The sequence below is a fragment of the Oncorhynchus mykiss genome, chromosome 22 (genome assembly GCF_057628025.1).
Source record: "Oncorhynchus mykiss isolate SJ-2025 chromosome 22, ASM5762802v1, whole genome shotgun sequence".
NCBI lineage: Eukaryota > Metazoa > Chordata > Actinopteri > Salmoniformes > Salmonidae > Oncorhynchus > Oncorhynchus mykiss.
The window spans coordinates 6,108,005-6,132,029 of record NC_143043.1 but is presented as its reverse complement, the minus strand read 5'-3'; the positions used below and the strand labels follow the sequence as shown (position 1 = coordinate 6,132,029).

Genomic DNA, 24,025 nt, shown 5'->3' with positions numbered 1-24,025 from the left:
TTTTCAACACTAAACAGTTTCCGTGTGTATCAAGATGTGTCCACCACCCAAAGGACATCCAGACAATTTGACAACTGTGGGAAGCAATGGAGTCAACATGGGCCAGCATCACAGTGGAACACTTTCAACACCTTGTAGAGTCCATGGCCGATGAATTGAGGCCGTTCTAAGGCAAAAGGGGGTGCAGCTTAATATTAGGAAGGTGTTCCTCATGTTTTGTACACTCAAGTGTATATCATAAGATCTTATGAACAAAAAAAAAGGTTTGGCCGTTTTAACACCTGCAGACTCATCTTAAAGTAACCCATACCAACGAACTGAAGTAGTTTTGTGCCAACAATTCGTTAAATACGTGTCCCCCAAAAATGTCATATCTCCTAAATATAGGACAGACATTTCAAAACCTTATGATTTTTCAATGCTTCTATGGGCTATAGTAGTTAGGCCAAATTCAATATTTCATCAAATAATATATTTGTTTTTATACCTGAAGGGTTCTTAAAATTCAAAATCAAATAGCGAAATGATCCTTGGTATGACCATCTTAAAACCATTCCATATGTTAGCTTCGCTGTTGGGGGGGGGGGGGGGGGGGTACTTAGACTGAGGTTATAAACAAACAAAAAAGGTTAGTTTTGCAGATTACCACCAGCAGACTGCCAATACATCTCAAGAGGAGCCAGTCTATGTATTTCTAGTTAAAAGGTTAAGGTGGGCCAGCGATTAGTTATCAAACTTACATGGATGTGAGTTTGTAGCACATTTTGAAGTCGCAGTTGTAATAATGCCTCTCTGCGATGGAGACCACAACATCCAAGTTGTCCTGGAGACCGTTGACCATCTCTGGGACCACCATATCACTGGGTTTGTTATACTGAGGGAAGGAAAGAGGAAGGGATGGAGGGACAAAAGGGGGGGGGGGGGGAGAACATTTTAGGGTTATGCTGTCATGGTTACTGGTTGACTGACAAGGGCAGCTGTAGATGACCAATACGACAATAGGATTAATTGTAATATGGTTCATTCTGAACTATAGGGCAAAATCCAAAATGATTGGCGATGACCTACTGTGGCGATTGTGAGATTCTTTCTGCCGGTTATTGTCACACAAAAAAACTGTTCGTCTCACGGTAAATGACCGTTAACATAAGCAAGTTAAGCCTCTAGGCCTCCACGCATACCAAGTGGCTGATGCGTGCCTTTGGAATATTGACTATTTAAAAAAGTCTGATTTATCAATTTAATATACAACATCACGATAACTCCATGATTTATTTTAGTCAGGTCTAAAGAAACATGATACAAAGAAAATGTATTTCAGTAGAACAGAAAACGAGTCTGCCTACTGTATGTTATCTGGCTTGTTCATTTGGCAGACAAGATATGCTTAGAAGTCACGTGCCATTATTTAATATTATATGATTTTATAGTAAGAACAATGATACTCAACTTAACATGAATGAAATTGATATTTTCCCATTCTGGAGAGAGTGCACATACGTGGCTACGTTGAGCATGAAAGTGACCCTTTGAAACAGGTCCTATATTTAGTTATTTGGCAACTTCAGTTGTGAATGATAATGTCTTAGAAAATCAAGACATGGGCTGCATGATGCGACTATAGGCTATTGATGATTTAACAAATTGCAAAAAATGCTTGCCGCAGGCTGCACAGCTGTTCTATCATATTTTCACTCAGACTATACTTCATTTAATCTTGTCTTCACTAATATGTCAAATTAGAACATCCCATTATCAAATGATAAAAAATAAAAAAGTAATCTGTTTACAACTGAATAGTGAACGGAGGCGTGCGCCTTTCCCGCCAGTCCGTTTTTCAATGATGGCGCTACTTCGGTTTTACAGTGGTGTGCATGTGCATAACACGAGCAGCTGCGAAGTAAAATGTGAACACACTTATTCCACTCCACGCCTCAACCACTGTTTTGAGGAGCATGCGTTCGCTGCGTGACAGGTGATATTCCGCCCAAACTGTATGCCATGGGCTCTCCAACCCAGTTTCTGCAGCTACCCAGTGATTCATTTGGAAAGTGAAATCTGTTCGGGAACGTCGACAGTAAAATTTCTTCACTACAAAATATTTAAAATTGTTGACAACCCCTCTGTGCACTCCATAAAGGAATAAAGGAGCGCAAGGAGAGATGGAAACACACGGTGGCGATATATACTGTATAGCTAAAAAAGGTAATGTGTCATCCAATTATTTTTGAAAATATTTGTTTTTAAATTCCTTTTACTTCAAAATCAAATAGAAATTCAGTATAATAACTAAGCTAAACTAACTAGCTAACTGAGCCACCCTGCAAAAGCAATGAACCAACCGCGTCGTCAAAGGCTATACATTCTCTCCTAGACATGGACATAAATTTGAACATAACATAGTCAATATTAAAATGAAATGATGATAATAATAATAATAATAATAATAATAATTCACACTCAAATGCGATTACTCGAATGTGTTTAATTGGAGTATAGGCAAGACCAATTATGTCCCAAAATCTGTTTGATTAGGATTTTTTTTGCCATGTGTAATATGTATTTTAGAACGGCTTAATCATAATTTTCATTCAGGTTTGTTTTCTGGCTTGGCCTCATAACCCTATGCATAATCTCTAATATGTGTATGGGTGTTTTGAATTGATCATCACCTTAGAAGGCGTTTTCATTTTTTTTTGCGTTAGGCTTTGAAACAGAATCCACAACCATGTTTTGCACTCAGTTTCACCCTGCCGTTGAACTTCTTTCTTCAAATTGATCATCACAGTTTAAGTGAGTTTTAAAAGCAAGATTCTGTTTTGATGTGTTGGATGTGATTTCCGATTGCTTTTGCATTGATGTCAGAGTGGTTAGAGGGACAATCGGGGCCTGATGTTAAGTAGCAAGTTGGGTACTACCAAAGCTTGTCCGGAGTGCGTAAGAGGAGATGACCGTGACTCAATGGTCACGCATAATTTTACCACAGCCCTATGATGACCTGGGTATTCAAGTACAGAAACAACATTGTGATCAACATCGACTGTGTAAAAACGGAAAAGTAACATCGGAATCTGAACAGAATTGATGTCCTGACATGGAGGATAACAGTGGACGTACCTTCTTCAATTTATTCTCAAACAGGAAGTGAAGTAATTCGTCTTCCTCCTCAGTGCACTGTTGGCTCAGAGGAAGTGAGTCCAGAAAGTCCTTTTCTATTACACACAAAAATGACCGGTCTTCAAATGGGGGGCTTGGGTAAAAAATATATACAGTGCATTTGGAAAGTATTCAGACCCTTTGACATTTTGTTACGTTACAGCCTTATTCTAAAATTGACAAAAATCTGTTTTTTTCCCTCAATCTACACACAACACCCAATAATGACAGAGCAAAAAGAGGTTTTTAGAAAAAAACTTAACTATCACAAAAGTATTCAGACCCTTTATTCAGTACTTTGTTAAAGCACTTTAAACAGCGACTACAGCCTTGCGTCTTCTTGTGTATGACGCTAGAATCTTGGCACACCTGTACTTGGGGAGTTTCTCCCATTCTTCTCTGCAGATTTTGGGGCGGCAGGTAGCCTAGTGGATAGAGCGTTGGGCCAGTAACCGAAAGGTTGGTTATCGGTATCATTTCTTTTTTGGCAAGGAAAATATCAGATATCGGCCAAAAATGTCATATTAGTGCATCACTATATTTCATTTATTTTATAAATTTCCTAAAATTTCAAAAAAAAATAGTTTTTGGTGTATTGTGTGTAGATTGATGAGGGGAAAAAACGATTTAATCAATTTTGGAATGAGGCTGTAAAGTAACAAAATGTGTAAAAAGTCGAGGGGTCTGAATACTTTCCGAATGCACTATACACACTCATCTGCCTACATAGCATACATGGTACAACTACATTTACCCTACAGAAACATCAGTAAGTACAGTATCGTTATTAAAAACAAATGGCACAAAATAATCTATATTAGTCCTGCTACACACGTGCAAAACCCATAAGTTTCACCTTCCTGAGCGGTCAGCATGTGATGGGACGTTAGAAGGTCGAAGGCTTCAAAGCAGTACACGTCCAGTTTCAAGGCCTCTTTGTAGCTGGACGTGGCCAGAGGCCGGTTGTCCATAGCATCATAGATCTTCCCCCGCAACAGACAAATAGAACTGTCGATCTGAGAGGGGGTGAGTGGGAAATGAGGAAGAGAGAGGGAGCTAAAGAGAGATGTGAGACCACAGGGGTCAGGACCACTGAAGCAGCATCAGTCGGGGAAGCCTCCAGGGGCCACTGACATAAAGACCCACACATTAATTTTGTATGAATGTGGCTACTGGGTGAACGACAGACCCCTTTAATAATATGACGATGATTACTACAAAAATGAAAATGTATCGCGTTCAAAAGGAACAATTCATGAAAATGCAGCCATGGGGTCTTTGAATACGGTGTTGCCATATTGGTCACCCACAATACAGTATGCAAATACTATAGCTAACCTGTAACCACAACACCATAAATGTGAAGGAACTGGGGATTTATTTATGTTTTTAATCACACTAAGAGGCTTGAACACAAACATGGAATTACAGGGCCACAAAAACAAAATGGACCCTATTGTGAGACTCACAGAGGCAGGGCTCATCTCCCAGTCCTTGGGCGACTGTTGTATCCCGTGGTCCTCTTTGACACTCTGGTCCAGCAGCTTCTTGCTGGCTGGCTCCTCCATGTCCAGGATGTCTAAGGCCTGCTGGAACTCTTTGGCAGCGTACTGCACAAAACAAACAATAGGTTAGTGCTTTCAATGGGTCAGGTCAGTTAGGAGCATGGTGCTGGTAAACTCAGGGTTGTAGGTTTGATTCCTGCATAGGCCACATAATTAATATGCTGGCAGTTCTGTAAGACCATTTGGCTAGGAAGAAGCGGCTAAATGACCATATTGGGGAATAACAGCACAAATACGATGAACTTGTACCTGTCTAGTCTGTAAGTGTAAGTAAAACAGAGTGGAAAGTAAACAAATAGTGAGAGAAAACATGTTCAAAAGAACATATTAAGGTATAGCTAAAATACAAGTGTGGGGGAGGGGGGAGGTGAGCCTACAGCTTTTGTACCATTAAAAAAATAAAAAAGGGAAATAAAAAAGTGTCTAATAGACACGACAACGGTCACATAGTCCTTGGGCCAGAGGGTCACTTTGGGGAGGCAAAGTCTAATGATGATTTTCATTAACGGTCATGTCTGTGGATTATATGTTGGTATGATAGCCACATTTAGCTACCTCCGATACATGGCCATCACTGCATTATATGAATGATATGTTCGCAAGGAATAATGGCACCAGAGGGCCTTGGCTGCCGGTTTACAGGCTCTTAACCAATTACAGTTCTACAGCTGCACCATCGAGAGCACTGGTTGCATCACCGATTGGTATGGCAACTGCTCGGAATCTGACCGCAAGGCGCTACAGAGAGTAGTGTGTATGGCCCAGTGCATCACTGGGGCCAAGCTTCCGGCCATCCAGGAACTCCATAACAGGCAGTATCAGAGGAAGTCCCTAAAAATTGTTGAAGACTCCAGCCACCCTAGTCATAGACCGTTCTCTCTGCTACCACACTGCAATCGGTACCGGAGTACAAAGTCGAGGTCCAAAAGCCTCTAACAGCTTCTTACCCCAAAGCCATATGACTGCTAAACAGTTAATCAAATGGTTTTTATTTATTTTTACACGCTGCTACTACCTGCTTTTTATTGTCTATGCAAAGTCACTTGACCCCTACCTACATGTACAGATTACCTCGACTAACCTGTACCCTCGCAGCACATTGACTCGGTACACCCTGTAAATGGTGTCAAAGTTATTTTATTATGTTACTTTTTTTCTTACCTTAGTTCATTATTTGGTTTATTAGCAAACACTTTACAAAAATGTCTGCATTGTTGGTGAAGGACTTGTATCTAAGCATTTCAGGTCTACACCTACAATTTGATGTGATTACGTTTATGACCCCCATGCAATTAGTTGAGCCAACAGGATCAGGGTATGAAACGTAATTTTGTATTATCAGGGAACAGTCTTCAAAAACTAAGGCAATTTGATATGTTCAATTTATAAAACATCACATTTAAGATATGAAACAATTGTAATGGTAATGACATCTCTACTGGCTCACCTTTGGGGCATCAAAGGTAATACACATATGCATTTTGGACTATATCGAACCAGATTGGACAATATTGGGATGTGCTCTATTACCACAAGGTACCCTGGATCAGGGGTACTCAACTACTATTTGAGAAGGTCCGGTCACACATTTCCTAGATGGCAAAGGTCCGGATGGATATTTTAAATGATTGTCTTCGTAACAAAACCCACCTCGTGCAACCCCAAACCAGTCACACTACTTGGAGGCCATAACAGAGTTATTTTTAAGCTCATTCCCCTCAATTCTGCATATTTTGACATGGGTTGAAAAGAAGGTCATAATTTTAAAGTTAATTTCCTGCAATTTGATGTGATTTCCAATTGCAAATTTTACCATGTCGTGTTATGATAATCGACTGACTCATAAAAATCAGTCAAGGTTTTTGAACTGTTTGGCCATAATGACCATCGTTATGTTTGGAGGGAAAAGGGGAGGCTTGCAAGCTGAAGAACACCATCCCAATCGTGAATCACGGGGGTGGCACCATCATGTTGTGGGGGTAATTTGCTGCAGGAGGGACTGGTGCACTTCACAAACTAGACGGCATCATGAGGAAGGAAAGTTAACCTCTAGGCTAGGGGGTGGTATTTTCACGTACGGAAGAAAAGCGTGGCCAAAGTACACTACCTGCTACTCAGGCCCAGAAGCTAGGATATGCATATATCATGACTGTCCTGATCAGGTTACAGGAGACCACAACCCTACAGATTATCTCTCAACTCCAACAGAGGAGGAGAGATCTAGGGGTCTGAAGATGTGGGGGTTTTATGACCCCTCACGCCCATGGTCAATCTTAGGCCACAGACTAATTGCTTTTGTTCTGTTACTATGGAGAACCAGCCTCAGAACATTAAACATGAATTAAAGGGACTTTGGGACAATGGTTTCCATCAGCCACGGTGGTCATGACGATAGATGAAATATGAAAATGTATGTAATTTGTTTTGTTATTAAAAGGTTAATAGATGACTTTATTACAAAAACATTGTAACGTCAACAGTTTACCTAGTATATGTTTGATGTTTATACATTGTACGTTGTATGGAAAATGTCCAAATCAAAGAGTATGTTTTGGTAAAGATGAAATGTGAAGTTAGTTGTCTAAAATTGGATTTGAGTAAAATCTAGACCTTGCCCTCATTAACTTGGTACGCCCAGAGAATTGCCCTAAAGGCGGTAATGCCCACTTCTGACCCAAGGGTATAAAACCTGTGAGTGAAGAATTTACAGATCAGATTAAGTGACCCCAAGCTGCAGCCAAGGTCTAAAAAGTCAACGAACCCAAAACGCAACAAGTTTGTCTTCAACTAAAGCTTTTTCTATCCAAGCTACGGATGAGTAGCTGTGTCTAAGCGGGTGAATTCAAGTCGAACCACCTAGCCTCCACTCCCCATCGAATCTTGGTATCTACACTGTTTCATTCCTATGCTGTGAGCTCTGAGCTACAGAGCTGTCTGTCCTCAGAAGAGCCCTTCCAGAGCAAGGGCGAAGGAACAGACTCCTAAGCCAAAAGGACACTGACATTATGAGGACAACCAAAGACTTGCGCGGGAGAAGTGAGTCATTGAGCAGCCTGAATGGTCCACGCGGATAATCCACAAAGACCTCCTCGACGTAATTACATTATTATATTCTGACCCATGAGAGCAGCAGTTTGGGGCAAGGCTAGGGTTAGAATAAGCATAGCTGACAAATTCACCCAGATGTATATTTCTCTCGTGCACTCTTTTTCTCTCTCCTTTTTCTCTCTCCTTCAAATCCCCATAATTGCTTGATTCAGTTAATCAAAGAAAAAGAAAGCGCGCTCTACTTTGTTTTTATCCGCTATTGAACGCCGTTTATCCTGTCTTAAATTGTATCTATTATTTACGTTAAAAATACCTAAAGTTGTATTAGCAAAGTTGTTTGATATGTTTGGACAAAGATTACAGGTAACTTAGATATTTCGTAGTCATGTTGCATGAGTTGGAACTGGTGTTTTTCTGGATCAAACGCACCAAATAAATGGACATTTGAGATATGACTGAATTAAATCGAACAAAAGGACCATTTGTGATGTTTATGGGACATATTGGAGTGCCAACAAAAGAAGATCTTCAAAGGTCAGGCATGAATTATATCGTTATTTCTGACTTTTGTGTCACGCCTGGCGGGATGAAATATGATGGTCTGTGTTCGTTTGATGGGGTGCTATCCTCAGATAATAGCATGGTTTGCTTTCGCCGTAAAGCCTTTTTGAAATCTGACAGCAGCTGGATTAACAAGAAGTTTATCTTTAAACCTATATATAACACTTGTATCTTTCATCAATGTTTATGATGAGTACTTCTGTCATTTGATTTGGCTCTCTGCAATTTCACCGGTTATTTGAGACAATGCATTACTGAACATAACGCGGCAATTTAAACAGAGGTTTTTGAACATAAAGAGAGACTTTACTGAACAAAACAAACATTTATTGTGTAACATGGCATCTTGGGAGACCAGGTGAAGATCAAAAGGTTGGTGATTAATTTAATTGCCATTTCTGACTTTTGTGAGCCCTCTCCTTGGCTGGAAAATGTCTATGGTTTTTGTGGCTAGGCGCTGTCCTAACATAATCGCATGGTGTGCTTTTGCCGTAAACCCTTTTTGAAATCGGACACTGTGGTTGGATTAACAAGAAGTTTATCTTTAAAATGGTATATAATACTTGTATGTTTGAGGAATTTTAATTATGAGATTTCTGTTGTTTGAATTCGTCGCCCTGCAATTTCACTGGCTGTTGACGCTAGCATCCCACAAATCCCAGAGAGGTTCAAGCGTGGTCGCAAATGGGTCTTCCAAATGGACAATGACCCCAAGCATACTTCCAAAGTTGTGGCAAAATGGCTTAAGGACAACAAAGTAAAGGTATTGGAGTGGTAAAGCCCTGACCTCAATCCTATATAAAATTTGTGGGCAGAACTAAAAAAAAGTGTGTGCGAACAAGGAGGCCTACAAACCTGACTCAGTTACACCAGCTCTGTCAGGAGGAATGGGACAAAATTCACCCAACTTATTGTGGGAAGCTTGTGGAAGGCTACCCGAAACACTTGACCCAAGTTTAAATAGTTTAAGGCAATGCAACCAAATACACTCAATTAGTATGTAAACTTCTGACCCACTGGGTATGTGATGAAAGAAATAAAAGCTGAAATAAATCACTCTCTACTATTATTCTGACATTTCACATTCTTAAAATAGAGTGGTGATCCTAACTGACCTAAGACAGGGACTTTTTTACTAGGATTAAATGTCAGGAATTGTGAAAAACTGAATTGAAACGCATTTGGCTAAGGTGTATGTAAACTTCCGACCTGCACTGTATATATAGTCATCATAGATTTTGTCAATCAATCCTAGCAGCCTATTTCAAAGATGGCCGCCATTCCTTTCAATGGGAAGAAACGGCATTGATTTTGCATGGCCATAACTGAATAAATAATTGGTGTAATAAGACCAATAATTGCTTAAAATGTGTTACAATGAGGACAACCCAAAATGATGGCCCATGCAAGTTATACGTATTTCGCTAAATAATTACCAGAAAAGTGTTTACACATTTTGTAGCCATTTCAATTACATTAAATTGTTTATTTTTATTTAAATAGGCAAGTTAGTTAAGAACAAATTGTTATTTACAATGACGGCCTAACGGGGAACAGTGCCTTGTTCAGGGACAGAATGACATTTTTACCTTGTCAGCTTGAAGATTCGATCCAGCAACCTTTCGGTTACAATGCTCTAAACACTAGGCTACCTGCCGCCCCTGAAACACTTAGAAAATGTTCTAGAAACATTCACTGATACATAATCATTAAAATGATATGCAATATGATACAATAAAATGTTGATGTGAAACCTGTCCCATACATTGCACTATGAGATCCCATAGGAATGCATTACATCCAGCAAAGAGGTACCCATTCTTGCAAAATGCCTTCATAATGAGTGCACACAAGTTGACAAAGCTAGGAGAAGTGTAAACAATGATGCCTAGCTATTGTGGATTTAACCATAGGTTAACCATTTCCCAACACGGCCACAAACCAGATCCACTGGTTTTAATAATAGGTAGAATATGCCTAATGATAATTACATATTTTAGTTATGCAGATAACCAATTCAGCCAGGTTTGCTAACTATCTCATCTTTGTAAAAATAGATTAGCAAAAAGCTTCAAACACACAACTGTTTTTGGTCTGTATTTAGAGCTCTAATTTGTATATTAAAAAAAAAAAAAAAATACATGTTTTGTAGTGATAATGATATGCCATATTGTGAAAAGTAAAAGCTGTCTTGTATGCTGTCATAAATACACACACACACACAGATTCCAACATTAACTTTCTAACAAACCACCTAATAATTAGGGGACATCAACTTACATAGCTGGTGTATTGAAGCCTTGTAGATGGTGTCTAGCTACCCTATCTATGGGAAAATACATTGTGGTGTACGTACGTCCTACTGAAATATGTACTGGTTAGAGCAGGGTTCGACATCCCTGTACCTGGTGCACTACAGTCTGTTGCTTCACTCCTACCCTATTCTAGCACACCTGATTCTAATAATTAGCTGGTCGATAAGCTTAAAAAAAAAATCAGCTTAGTTACAACTGGAGTTGGTGTGAAAACCTACAGGAGGGTAGCTCTCCATGAACAGGGATGAAGAGCCCTGGGTTAGAGACTGGTGAGGGTTGTCGAGGGCGTCAGCAATGGCCTAACTGCACAAAGGCTGGTTATTTGTTTATTTTAGTAATTCCCCCCCACCAATATCCAAATTGGTAGTTACAGACTTGTCCCATCGCTGCAACTCCTGTACGGACTCAGGAGAGGCAAAGGTCGAGAGCCATGCGTCCTCAGAAACACAACCCTGCCAAGCAACACTGTTTCTTGACACTGCTCGCTTAACCAGGAAGCCAGCCGCACCAATATGTCAGATTGGTGATTAGAAAAACCTTAGCCTATGGCATCATTTCTATAACATTTGTCAACCAGCTGCTGAACTAATGGCTGCCAAATTAGGTAACGCATCACTAAATAACTTAAGGTTGCAGGTTAGAGAGCATAAGTTTTAAATCATGATGGTCAAGGACAGAAGTTAGATAAATTATCACAAATATTATTTTTTAGAGAATGTGTTTACCTAAATCTGTGTGAACTCAACAAATGACATGGCACACATTTCATGTTAGCATTGCAGGTGACAAATATAAAACCAACATGATACCAGATTTGGATCTCTTGGTATTCTTTCCCACTAGGCCATGACCAATTTTCCTTAAACACATATGTATTTCTGCTACATCTAACATTGGCTGTTTCATAAGATGAGTCAGTCTAGGTAAGTCATTAGAACATTTCCCAAACCCCATGGTTTTTAAGATGAGCTGCAACCAATAAAAATGTTCAACTGTTGTTAAATCGTCATTTTCAATGAGCATATGAACATTCCACCTTGTCTCAAAATGTCCTTTAACAGCCTTCAAAATATTATTTTGCATAATTTCCCATACAATCAATCAATATATATACAGTGCCTTGCGAAAGTATTCGGCCCCCTTGAACTTTGCGACCTTTTGCCACATTTCAGGCTTCAAACATAAAGATATAAAACTGTATTTTTTTGTGAAGAATCAACAACAAGTGGGACACAATCATGAAGTGGAACGACATTTATTGGATATTTCAAACTTTAACAAATCAAAAACTGAAAAATTGGGCGTGCAAAATTATTCTATTTTTCTATCTTTATGTTTGAAGCCTGAAATGTGGCAAAAGGTCGCAAAGTTCAAGGGGGCCGAATACTTTCGCAAGGCACTGTAAATGACTATAAAAGTGAACACATTTTCCAGAAGGCCCATGGACTAATAGGAGGATGGAGAGTTTGAACAGGTAGATTTCATCACAAGTAGCTGCTTAATATTTATACTCACGTGGCATCTAGCAGCGAGATATTGACACGCGCCATACAACTGTGAAATGAAAGATACATATTGGGAAAATGAAAACCAAAGCACAAGCTGACAGACAACTTTTCACCTCAACAATGGCACCAGCATTTGCCCATTCAGACAGTAACACAAGCACGTTAGTGTCTATTTACAAATATCTGGCATTTATGAGGGAAATGCCGACAGTCTAAACATTAAAAGGGACAGTTCAAAAATGTTAAACTTCAATCATAATCACCTGCACCGCCCCAACATAAACATGCACTACATGACCAAAAAGGTATGTGGACACCTGCTCATCCAACATCTCAATCCAAAATCATGGGCATTAATATGGATTTGGTCCCCCTTTGCTGCTATAACAGCCTCCACTCGTCTGAGAAGGCTTTCCACTAGATTTTGGAACATTCCTGCAGGGATATGCTTCCATTCAGCCACGAGCATTAATGAGGTCGGGCACTGCGTTTTCCTGGCATCTGCTAAGCCCAGATTCATCCATCGGACTGCCAGATGGTGAAGCATGATCAGCACTCAAGAGAACGTGTTTCCACTGCTCCAGTGTCTAATGGCAGCGAGCTTTACACCACTCCAGCCGACACTTGGCATTGCGCATGGTGATCTTGGGCTTGTTATGCGGCTGCTCAGCCATGGAAATCCATTTCATGAAGTTCCTGACGAACAGCTATTGTGCTGACATTGCTTCCAGAGGCCGTTTGGAACTCGGTAGTGAGGACAGGCGATTTTTACGGGCTTCAGCACTGGGCAGTCTCTTTGTGAGATTGTGTGGCCTACCAAATGGCCGGCTGAGCAGTTGTCGCTCCTTGACGTTTCCGCTTCACAAAAACGGCATATTTCTGTTTTGAGGTCAAAACAATGGTTTCCAATGACGTTAACCAATTATTCGAGATTTAGTAGGCAATGACTACTCACAATTGGTCAAAAATCACACGATGCACACAGAGGTGGTCATTGGAAACACTTATTCCTCTATATTTGACTACAAAAACAGAAACGCACAATTTTTCACATAGTGGTTGCTCCACTAAAAGTTTTGCGATTATGCAGCGGTACTTAGAGGTCATTTGTGGTTTAGTACGATACCCTGCGTCACCACTTCAGAACAGCGCATGGGGGAGTTAGAGCACTGATCATGCTTTTGGGTCCTACTGTGTCTAACTGACAATGAATGGGCGACACAAACCGAAATAGAAACTGATAATTTCACATGGACTTCAGTATAACTTACTAAAACTGGTTGTTAGACTAAAGGTTATTATTTTGTTTTGCTCTGCTCTTATTGAAGTACACTCCCAACTGGTCACATTGTACAGCGCCTAAGCGGCGCAACGGTCTAAAACACTGCATAGCTGTGCAAGCCATGTTGCTAGAGATGCTGGTTCAATACCCGTGCTGGCCTCGACTGGGAGACCCATGAGATGACTGTTGGTTTTTCTCCCTCTAAAAACATAACTAATTCTAAAATAATAAACTAGCTGTAACAATGTCTCACCCCTCACTCATTTTACGTTATTTGAAAACGAGATCTCCAAAAGAGTCGGTTTTTAAACAAAGCAATTATTATTATTCATTTAGAATTATATATGAAACACTTGGATATTCTCACAGATATTAACCCTGTTATTAGCAGGACACACATACATACACACACACACACACACACACACACACACATATATATATATCATGGCTCCCAAGAGGCGCACAATGGGATTGCCTTGCAGTTCGTATGACAGTGATTCTTTAGCTAAATAACATAGTACTGTGTAGCCTACTCCTGACCATCACATTGTACAGTGCCATATTTGCCATTCCATCCTAACGGAAACCCAGGGGGTTTTAGGTTTTTCTTGGAATATAAATAAATATTGCCTTAAACACCATAATATTAATCAAATTAATTAAGAAACCTTTCTTAAAAAATAAAAAAAATAAAAAAGTCCAATATACTGTGTTCCTACAAAAAAAGGTTTGAAATTCTCTAGTACAGCCACTATTGAAGGCTATCAAATGCTTCAAAGATGCCCTCTGGTGGTCAAACTAGCACAAACCAGCATTAATGGTGGTTGGCACATAATGTGAAATAGAATCTTTTAAGCATTTGATAGCCTTCAAGTGGCTGTACTAGAGAATTTCAAACCTTTTTTTGTAGGAACATAGTAAATGGGACAGATGTTTTATTTTAAGAAATGTTGCTTAATTAATTTGATTAACATTATGGTGTTTAAGACAATATTATTTGTCAAATTGGACTTCGCTTTGCGTTCCGCGTGGAAGGAAATTTGCCACAAAAAAAACATTGAGTGTGAATGCGACACAGAGCACGAAGACCGTACCTAAAAGAGGGGTTACTTCGAAAGCATGGACGTGGTTTGAGTATGAAAAGTCTGACACGGACTAGAAAATCAATCTCCGCAAAATACGCCGCAGGCCGGTCCCGTCAAAAGGCTCAAACACCAATAACCTCTTACCACCTACGCAAGAATCATGTGAAAAAGTACGGAGAGAGTCTACGGATGAAACCACAAAAAAGTAGGGTCGAGTGCTCAAAACAAACCCGACTCAGACGTTGCAAGAGGCTTTTGCCCGCGGCCATATGGTAAAGAATCATGAAGATAACAGCTGTCATTACAACTTAGATCTGCAAAGACATGTCCCCAATTTACAAGGTCGAGAAACGGGGGTTAAGTTGGTAATAACACTCAACCCAATATCTTTTATTTGTTGAGTGTAATTCAAAAATGTAATAAGAAATAGGCCTTTTTTTAAATTTTATTTTACTAGGCAAGTCAGTTAAGAACAAATTCTTATTTACAATGACGGCCTAGGAACAGTGGGTTAACTGCCTGTTCAGGGGCAGAACGACAGATTTGTACTTGGCAAGTTCAAATCCCCGAGCTGACAACCTTTCAGTTACTAGTCCAACACTCTAACCACTAGGCTACCCTGACGCCCCTTTACGTGCGGTCATTTTATATAAACAATTTATTCATTGAATTTACAGAAAGTGTATATCGTGATATGTATCATTATCGGGATATGAGATTTTGGCCATATCGCCCAGCCCTATCCTGGAGATTTACAACTTGGAGTCCACCTGTGGTATATTCAATAGATTGGACATGATTTGGTAAGGCACACACACACACGTCTATATAAGGCCCCACAGTTGACAGTGCATCTCAGAGCAAAAAGCAAGCCATGAGGTCTAAGGAATTGTCCGTAGAACTCTGAGACACAATTGTGTCGAGGCACAGATCTGGGAAAGAGCACCAAAACATTTCTGCAGCATCGAAGGTCCCCAGGAACACATCATTCTTAAATGGAAGAAGTTTGGAACCACCAAGACTCTTCCTAGAGCTGGCCACCCGGCTAAAGTGAGCAATCGGGGGAAAAGAGCCTTGTTCAGGGAGGTGACCAAGAACCCGATGGTCACTCTGACAGAGCTCTAGAGTTCCTCTGTGAAGATGGGAGAACCTTCCAGAAGGACAGCCATCTCTGCAGCACTCCACCAATCAGGCCTTTATGGTAGAGTGGCCACACGGAAGCCACTCTTCAGTGAAAGGCACGACAGCCCACTTGGAGATTGGGTGCCTTTTGGCAAAGGGCTCTCAGATCATGAGAAACAGGATTCTCTGGTCTGATGAAACCAAGATTGAACTCTTTGGCCTGAATGCCAAGCGTCACATCTGGAGGAAACCTGGCACCATCTCTATGGTGAAGCATGGTGGCGGCAGCATCATGCTGGGCGGATGTTTTTACGCGACAGAGACTGGGAGACTAGTCAGGATCAAGGAAAAACATTTGCGACGTTAAAGTAGAGAGAGATCCTTGATGAAAGCCTGCTACAGAGCGCTCAGGACCTCAGACTTGGGGCGAAGGTTTAACCTTCCAACAGGACAACAACCCAAAGCACATAGCGAAGACAACGCAGGAGTGGCTTCTGAACAAGTCTTAATGTCCTTGAGTGTCCCGGCCAGAGCCCGGACTTGAACCCGATGGAACATCTTTGGAAAGACCTGAAAATAGCTGTGCAGCGACGGTCCCCATCCAACCTGAAAGAGCTTGAGAGGATCTGCAGAGAATAATGGGAGAAACTCCCCGAATACAGGTGTGCCACGCTTGTAGCGTCATACCCAAGAAGACTCAAGGCTGTAATCACTGCCAAAGGTGCTTCAACAAAGTACTGAGTAAAGGGTCTGAATACTAATGTAAATGTTCTGTTTTTTATTTTTAAATACATTTGAAAAAAAATTTAAACCCTTTTTTTTGTTATTTATGGGGATTTGTGTATGGATTGAGGGAGGGGGGGACCATTTAATCATTGTTAGAATAAGGCTGTAACTAGGGATGCACAATATCAGTAAGTATATCGGAATCCGACTATATTAGCTAAAAATACCAACTTGGCCCTATGTCTATTTTAACGGCGATGTGCAAAACCGATGTCAAAGCTGACGTGCATAACGTAGGTACATGAGGTACATACCAATATAACGTAGGTACATGAGGTACATACCTATATAACGTAGGTACATGGTGTAATGACGCCACGTACAATTTTGCGCTACACATGCAACACAGCATTCATAACCTAGCCCACAATGTCTGCTGTGTGGATCGAGCAGTGAACAAGTCGAGCAGTCATTTGAAAGACCGTTGTCTCGCTGAAATTTTCTTAAAGGCAAAATCCAATAAAAACGCCAAGATAATGGAATTCATTGCCCTTGACAATCAACCATTCTCTGTCCTGGGTGATGTTGGCTTCGCCGACTGGTCGAGCACCGGTACACACTACCAAGGGCGCTATTTTTCAGATGTTGCCCTACCGGAGTTACACAGTAATAGCATCGCTGCTAAAAAGCATTTGAGAACATTTGAAACTCTGAACACACTCCAAGCTCTATTCGAACAACTGACTGGAGAAATAAGCTCATCAACTGCGTCTGCCATGGACTGAAACGCCTGCTCAACAAAACTGCTGACAAAGGCTGTGAACAAGCGATTCGGTGGCATTCTCTCTTTACTGTGTCGCCACCATGCTCGATGCTATGTACAAGGACCGCTACTTTGATGCAGATAAGAAACAGGATTTACGTGACATGTTAGACACAGCTGGACAAGATGGAAACAGACAGTGACAATGTGCACCAAGGAAGCGAGGCCACGGACAGAGAGCTGAAACTTCACTGCTTGACATGTGTGATGAAATCCTGGTTGAGAATAAAACGAATGAACAACGAAATAGCACAGCTAGTAAGTGAAAGAAATAGGTTTTGTTTATGTTTGACGAGTAATGGGGACATGTAAATGCAAACAAAATATTTTTGGTCAGTGTGGTGTGTGTAACCTTTATTTAACTAGGCAAGTCAGTTAACACATTTTTCACATTTACAATGACAGCCTACCTGGGCCAATTGTGCGTGGGACTACCAATCACAGCCGGATGTGATACAGCCTGGATTTGAACCAGGGACTGTAGTGAAGCCACTTGCACTGGATGCAGTGCCTTAGACCGCTGTGTCCATGTGTGTGTGTTAGCTACTTAACTTTACTAAATGCTTAAGGCATATTTTAAATATAGTTTTTCGCTGGGGTTTTTTTGGAAAGGGAAATTTCGGAATCAGACAAAAATGCCATATCAGTGCATCACTAGCTGTAACGTAACAAGATGGGGAAAAGGTCACGTGGTCTGAATACTTTCCAGAATGCACTGTATAATAACAGAGTAGCAGCAGCACTGCGAGTGGTGTCAATATGCGTGTGTGACCGCATGTAGGGGGGGGGGGGGGCAATGTAAATTGTCCAGGTAGCCATTTGATTAACCAGTCTTATGGCTTGGGGGGGGGGGGGGGGGGGGGTCGAAGCTGTTCAGGTGTCTTTTGGTCACAGACATGGCGCTCTGGTACCGCTTACCACGCGGCAGCAGAGAGAACAGTCTATGGCTTGGGTGAATGGAGCATGATAATTTTTGGGGCCTTACTCTGACACCGCCTGGCATAGAGGTCCTGAATGGTGGTAAGGAGTTTGGCCCCAGTAATGTACAGGGCCTTAAGCACTACCCTCTGCAGCGCCTTGCGGTCGGATGCCGAGCAGTTTCCATACCAAGCAGTGATGCAGCCAGTCAAGATTGCTCTCAATCTGTACAACATTGAGGATCTGAGCCCATGACAAATATTTTCTGCCTCCTGAAGGGAAATAGGTGTTGTTGTGCCCTCTTCACGACTGTGTTGGTGTGTTTGGATCATGGCCCACTATACTACAGCCTAGTCACTGTGAATTGGGGCACGTTTGGCCCTTAGTTTCCTCTAGTCCACAACAAGATATTTTTTTATTGCTCACATTGAGGGAGAGGTTGATGTCCTGGCACCACATTACCATGCCTCTGACCTCCTCCCTATAGGCATCGTTGGTGATCAGGCCAACCACCGTCATATCGTCTGTAAACTTAATGATGGTGTTGGAGTAGTGCGCGGCCATGCAGTCATGCGTGAACAGGGAGTACAGGAGGGGACTGAGCACGCACCCCTGGGGGGCCGCGGTGTTGAGGGTCAGTGTGGCAGTTGTGTTGTTACCTACTCTTACCACCTGGGAGCTGGCCGTTAGGAAGTTCAGGATCCAGTTGCAGAGTTTAGGCCATGTCCTTAGCTTAGTGATGAGCTTGGAGGACACTAAGTGTTCCTTTTGTACAGGTGGGAAACGGCAGTGTGGAGTGCAATAGAGATTGTGTCATCTGTGGATCTGTTGGGGTTGTATGCAAATTGGTGTGGGTCCAGGGTTTCTGGGATGACGTGAGCCATGACCAGCTTATTTTTTTAACCTTTATTTAACTAGGTAAGTCAGTTAAGAACAAATCCTTATTTGCAATGACAGCCTAGGAACAGTGGGTTAACTGCCTTGTTCAGGAGCAGAACGACAGATTTTTATCTTGTCAGCTCGGGGATTCGATCTTGCAACCTTTCGGTTACTGGCCCAACGCCTAACGCTCTAACCACTAGGCTACCTGCCGCCCCAAAGCATTTCATGGGTAAAGACGGAAGTGCTACGGGTGGTCATTTAGACAGGTTACATTGACATTTAGGCGCAGGGACCACTGGAAGGGGAGTGAACTCAAGTAACCCAATATTGAAAGCACTGACAATATAGACCTGTTAACAAAGATACAAAAGGCGGAAATATCAACTTGAATATTTATGATGAATGTGAAATCACTTTTAGGTAGCTGGTCAACAGACAACTTTATGTGTCCTCATTCAGTGCTGTATGGTACTGCCTGACATTTTTTTTTTATAATAATAAAAACACAAAAAATTTCACCTGCCCAAAGCAGAATCCAGTATGACTGCGGTAGAACTTCATTGCCCCCTAGAGACCATACCGCACAAGAGGATTTGATGTGGAATTGTATAAAATGTTATTTTTTTAACGGAAAACTATTGGCAGTTTAAACATTTAAAAAATTATCTCCATTTGTCAGACCCCTAGAAGTTGTCATTCAAATTTATTGTATTCTGTTGTTGCTTGCAATATTCATCAAAACATTAAAAGTTACTTAATAGTTTCGCTGAACACCTGCAATACCTCCGGATGCCCAGTTGAATACCCCTGGTGTAAACCTTCATACGCGTCGCTTGCAATGCGGTTTCGGAAACATTTAAAACTTTACTTTCATATAAGCAAGAAATATTTTTAAATACAAAAACGACAATTACTGTACACAGTTTAAGTTGCACGCGGCTGTGTTTTGAATAACAATTCATGCTTCCAGCCAAAGTACGACATTTGAGTGCAGCAGCAGGAACTTCCGTACACTGGCTGAACGCGTGCGTTATTCAAAACACAGTGCTAAAACTGCAAATAGTAAGTACATTTTTTTGTACAAATCTAAGTTCCATAAGGTTTTCAAAATCATATCGCAAGTGATAATTATTAAAGTATCTAACCGTTAAAATGGAGTGTGGGGATTGTAGTCCACACGTTCAACTGAGAACCCTAGGGATGGCTGTATACTCCCTTGGATTCTCGAGAGCTAACCAGGTACAATATTATTTTATTTGTTTAAAGAACAAGGGCACAATCTGGATAGCACATAGTTTTGAAAGCTACAGAGAAGAATGCGATGTGTAGACTGTCCGGACTCATTATTTAGGCCGACATATCATTAACATGCCATTAGTCAGGTTGCATGCAAGCCTGAGTGCCCCACAGTGAGTTGCTGACATACAGAAATATGCAGGTACCCAGGGAGCCAACCAGGTGGTCTTACCTGATCTAGTTTGCGTGAGCGGAGGGCATGGGAGGCTCTGTGGTACTGGGAGGTGAGGTAAAGGCACTGTGCTAGCCAGTAGATATCCTGGGGGTCTTCTGTGAAAGGTACAACTTCAGTTAAATAGACTACTAACTTACCTTCTATAGTAACTAGCCAGACGATCTCATCAAATCAAGAAGATTACTCACCATGAGACAGGGATGCAATCTTATCTGCCCAAAATAAAGCGCTTTGATACTGTTGCTGCAAACAAAACAGACAGGAAAGGCAGCATGAAAGCAAACATTCTGAATGTATTAACTAGAAGTATGAAACTGATACTGTCAGGAGCTGTCAATACTCACTGATACAAGTTAACAGTTATCTAGCCACCCTCCAAGTAGCCCAAGAATTTAACCAGAATATGGGTTTACAGGAGACGTTGAATATGGCGATTCTCCTTTAAGCCCAGGAAGCAGCCATTCAACTTGCCGTTCACCAGCTTTTCAAGCAACTATCGTCATTACTGCCGTCACACCGATATGTACTTCCAAAAAAATGTAGAAATAAAAAGTTACATGCAACCAAAAAAAATGCATTGTCTGGAAATAATCTAAGTTTTGTTTTTGACTTAGTACGCATGCACCAAATCCACCTCTTCAGCACCTCCTGCAATATTAGGAGTGAAATTAAAATATAGAAAATAGAATTATAAACTGGGTGGTTCGAGCACTGAATGCTGATTGGCTGACAGTACATATGGTATAAAACATTTATTTTACTGCTCTAATTACGTTGGTAACCAGTTTATAATAGCAATAAGGATATTATGTGTTGTGCCTAACAGCCCTTAGCCGTGGTATATTGGTCATATACCACACCTCCTCGTGCCTTATTGCTTAAATATACAATTACTGTAAACATACCATATATTGTCTACTTAATCCACTTGTATGAAATAATATTGCATTCTGTGTAGTACAGGTGAAACAGATTGATATGACATTCATCCACTGTTGTAGGTGATAAAAACCACGAGATGCTCAAATCTCTGCCCCAACAATGGGAGTCATTGTCCCAGATGCGAAGGTAGGCGACAAGCTTGGGTCCAAAATAAGCCCATAGAAACATAGTGTGCTTATTTTTGACAGATTTTGACCAAAGTGAAACCTCTCGTTTCACCTCTTCCTCTCTGGATAAAATAAAATCTTCCCTGCTGTTGGATCAGCGGACCTGTGCATGGCATTAATTACAGATCTTGTAGGTGGTTCAGAAGAGGTGGATTTGATGCATGCACACCTGGTGAAAAACAACACCAATGCCTTTTTTTCAGTTGCATATAACATTTTTGTAAGCCTTTTTTGGAAGTACATACCAGCCATGACGCAAGTAATGACTAAAGTCGATCAGCAAAACTCCATTCTTGGTAAGTACCAATCGCATTTTGACTTTAAGCTTGAAAAGCTGATGAATGGCAAGTTGAATGGTTTCGTAAGCATAAAGATCTCATCTTTCATATCAGCGAGAAATAATAAAAGTTAAATTGATACAATAAATCACATATTTAAAGCCCTTTTTACAGCAACAGATGTCACAAAGTCCTACACACCTTAATAGGGCTAGTTTTCCCAAATGGCCTTATCTCCGTGTTACAGTACTTGTTTACGGAAAACAAGAGGCGACCTCCTGCGCTAATGATCCATCTAGTGTAAGCGTAACTCAGTAAGTGTAGTTTCGTCGGGTGGAGGCTAGCCATAGCTGTATGGATCTGTGCAAAACTGCTACAAGTGTAACTTAATTGAATGCATCTCCCTCACTAATGAATTAAGGGCCATTTGTTTTGAAATCCAGATCGCAGGCGATGGTTGACGTGTCTAAACGTTAACACATAGCGTCGGGATTGTAGTTCAGATAAGGCAGTCGTGGGCGAAGTTAACGGACTGTAGGGAGAAAGCAAAATGCCGCCTAGAGTTTAAGAGCTATGAATGGGGTAACCAGCTACCGTAGTCCAAGTACATAACATTACAGTAGTAGCCAACAACGTTAACTAGCTCAGGTCACTGACTTAGTACCTAGTTAGCTTCCCTGCTACCTAAGGTTAGCATGTTGATATCTAAGGAGCTACCTAACGCAAGTGTGTTACACATCTGGAAACTGTAGACTTGTCATTATGAACAATTCACTTAGCTAGCTAGCCGGTACAATAAATTACGGCAATCAGACAGCGGCAAGCTAGCCAACTACCAATTTAGCCTATCTAGTCTACGTTTCTTACCTGATCAATGTAGTGTCGTACACGTTGTCGAAGTCTGTCGAGATTCATTGTGATTGTCCTAATGCTCCCTTTATACATCAAAGCGTAACATTTTCATTCAGCGACAAATAAAACTGTATCGTGTGAAAATAAGATCGCTAGTAGTAACGCGTAAACTAGCTACGCAAGGAAACCAAAAAAAAAGTCCGCGGTCTTCTTGCAGCGGGAGTGTCACTTAAAATACTCCGCAAGGAACTCGACCCTTTGATCAGGGTTCCGGTCATTTCAGAGAAAAAAAATCCCACAATATTTTATTTTATTACAGCAGAGAACATTTCAGCGTTTAGCTTCGCGTGTACCACACTTCAAACGGTGTGTTTACACGTTTAGAAAAGTCAATAATCATTGCTTGCGAAACTGTTTTTGAAACATATGCTGATATGTCCCTTATCTTTCATATCAGCGAGAATTAATCTTTGAAATAAAAACGACACACTAGCCATTCAACACAGATTCATAGGCTGTGTGTGCCTCCAGTTGACAAACTACACTTCCGCCCCAGTTATGCTTACACACAGGTGTTAGGAGCATGTCTTCCATAAAAAAAAATATATATAACAAAATGAATGTATCATGGAGATATGGTCATGTGGGAACAACCCTATGAAATGTTAAATTATTACACACCTTTTAATATTTTTTTAATATCGCTGATCAAATTATATTGGTAACATACTTTGTAAACAACAGCTGTAGACTTTTCCAAACATGCAGAGTTAAAGATAAAATGAAACATTGAAATAGTGACACATGGAATAAATACAGTGAATAACAGATAAGAATGAGTCAAAATAACATGGCTACAGTGAATAACGAATAACAATAACAAGTAAAAAAACATGGCTACATACAGCACCAGTACCAAGTTGATGTGCAGGGGTACAAGATAATTGAGGTCGCTATGTACAGTGCCTTCGGAAAGTATTCAGACCCCTTGGCTTTTTCCACATTTTGTTACATTGCAGCCTTATTCTAAAATGGATTTTAAAAATACAAATTAACAGCAATCTACACACAATATCCCATAATGACAAATCGAAAACAAGTTGAGAAATGTTTGCAAATGTATATTTATAAATATAAAAAAATTGAGCTCCGATGCATCCCGTTTCCATTGATCATCCTTGAGATCTTTGACAACTTGATTGAAGTCCACCGGTGGTAAATTCAAATTGTTGGACATGATTTGGAAAATCACACACCAGTCTATGTAAGGTCCCACAGTTGACAGAGAAAAAAAAACAAGCCATAAGGTTGAAGGAATTGT

The 24,025-nt window shown here is 40.8% G+C and overlaps 1 protein-coding gene across 6 annotated transcripts in view; it reads right to left on the bottom strand.

The window, feature by feature from the left end:
* The window catches only part of LOC110501259 (cell division cycle 16 homolog (S. cerevisiae)), a 34,874-nt gene extending 11,779 nt beyond the window's left edge, over positions 1–23,095 (bottom strand). The window contains exons 1-8 of one of the 6 annotated variants that reach the window (XM_036958518.2): positions 22,720–23,095; positions 20,654–20,708; positions 20,463–20,560; positions 12,161–12,199; positions 4,626–4,766; positions 4,013–4,172; positions 3,118–3,212; positions 741–874 (exon numbers count right to left, since the gene is read on the bottom strand). In XM_036958518.2, the coding sequence (XP_036814413.1) occupies positions 741–874; positions 3,118–3,212; positions 4,013–4,172; positions 4,626–4,766; positions 12,161–12,199; positions 20,463–20,560; positions 20,654–20,708; positions 22,720–22,797 (800 nt within the window). In that variant the 5' untranslated portion in view covers positions 22,798–23,095. Of the gene's footprint in view, positions 1–740; positions 875–3,117; positions 3,213–4,012; positions 4,173–4,625; positions 4,767–12,160; positions 12,200–20,462; positions 20,576–20,653; positions 20,709–22,719 lie in introns of all 6 variants that reach the window. The other 5 variants (XM_036958517.2, XM_036958519.2, XM_036958521.2 and 2 more) reach the window with 5 other exon arrangements.
* Positions 23,096–24,025: the final 930 nt, after the last annotated feature.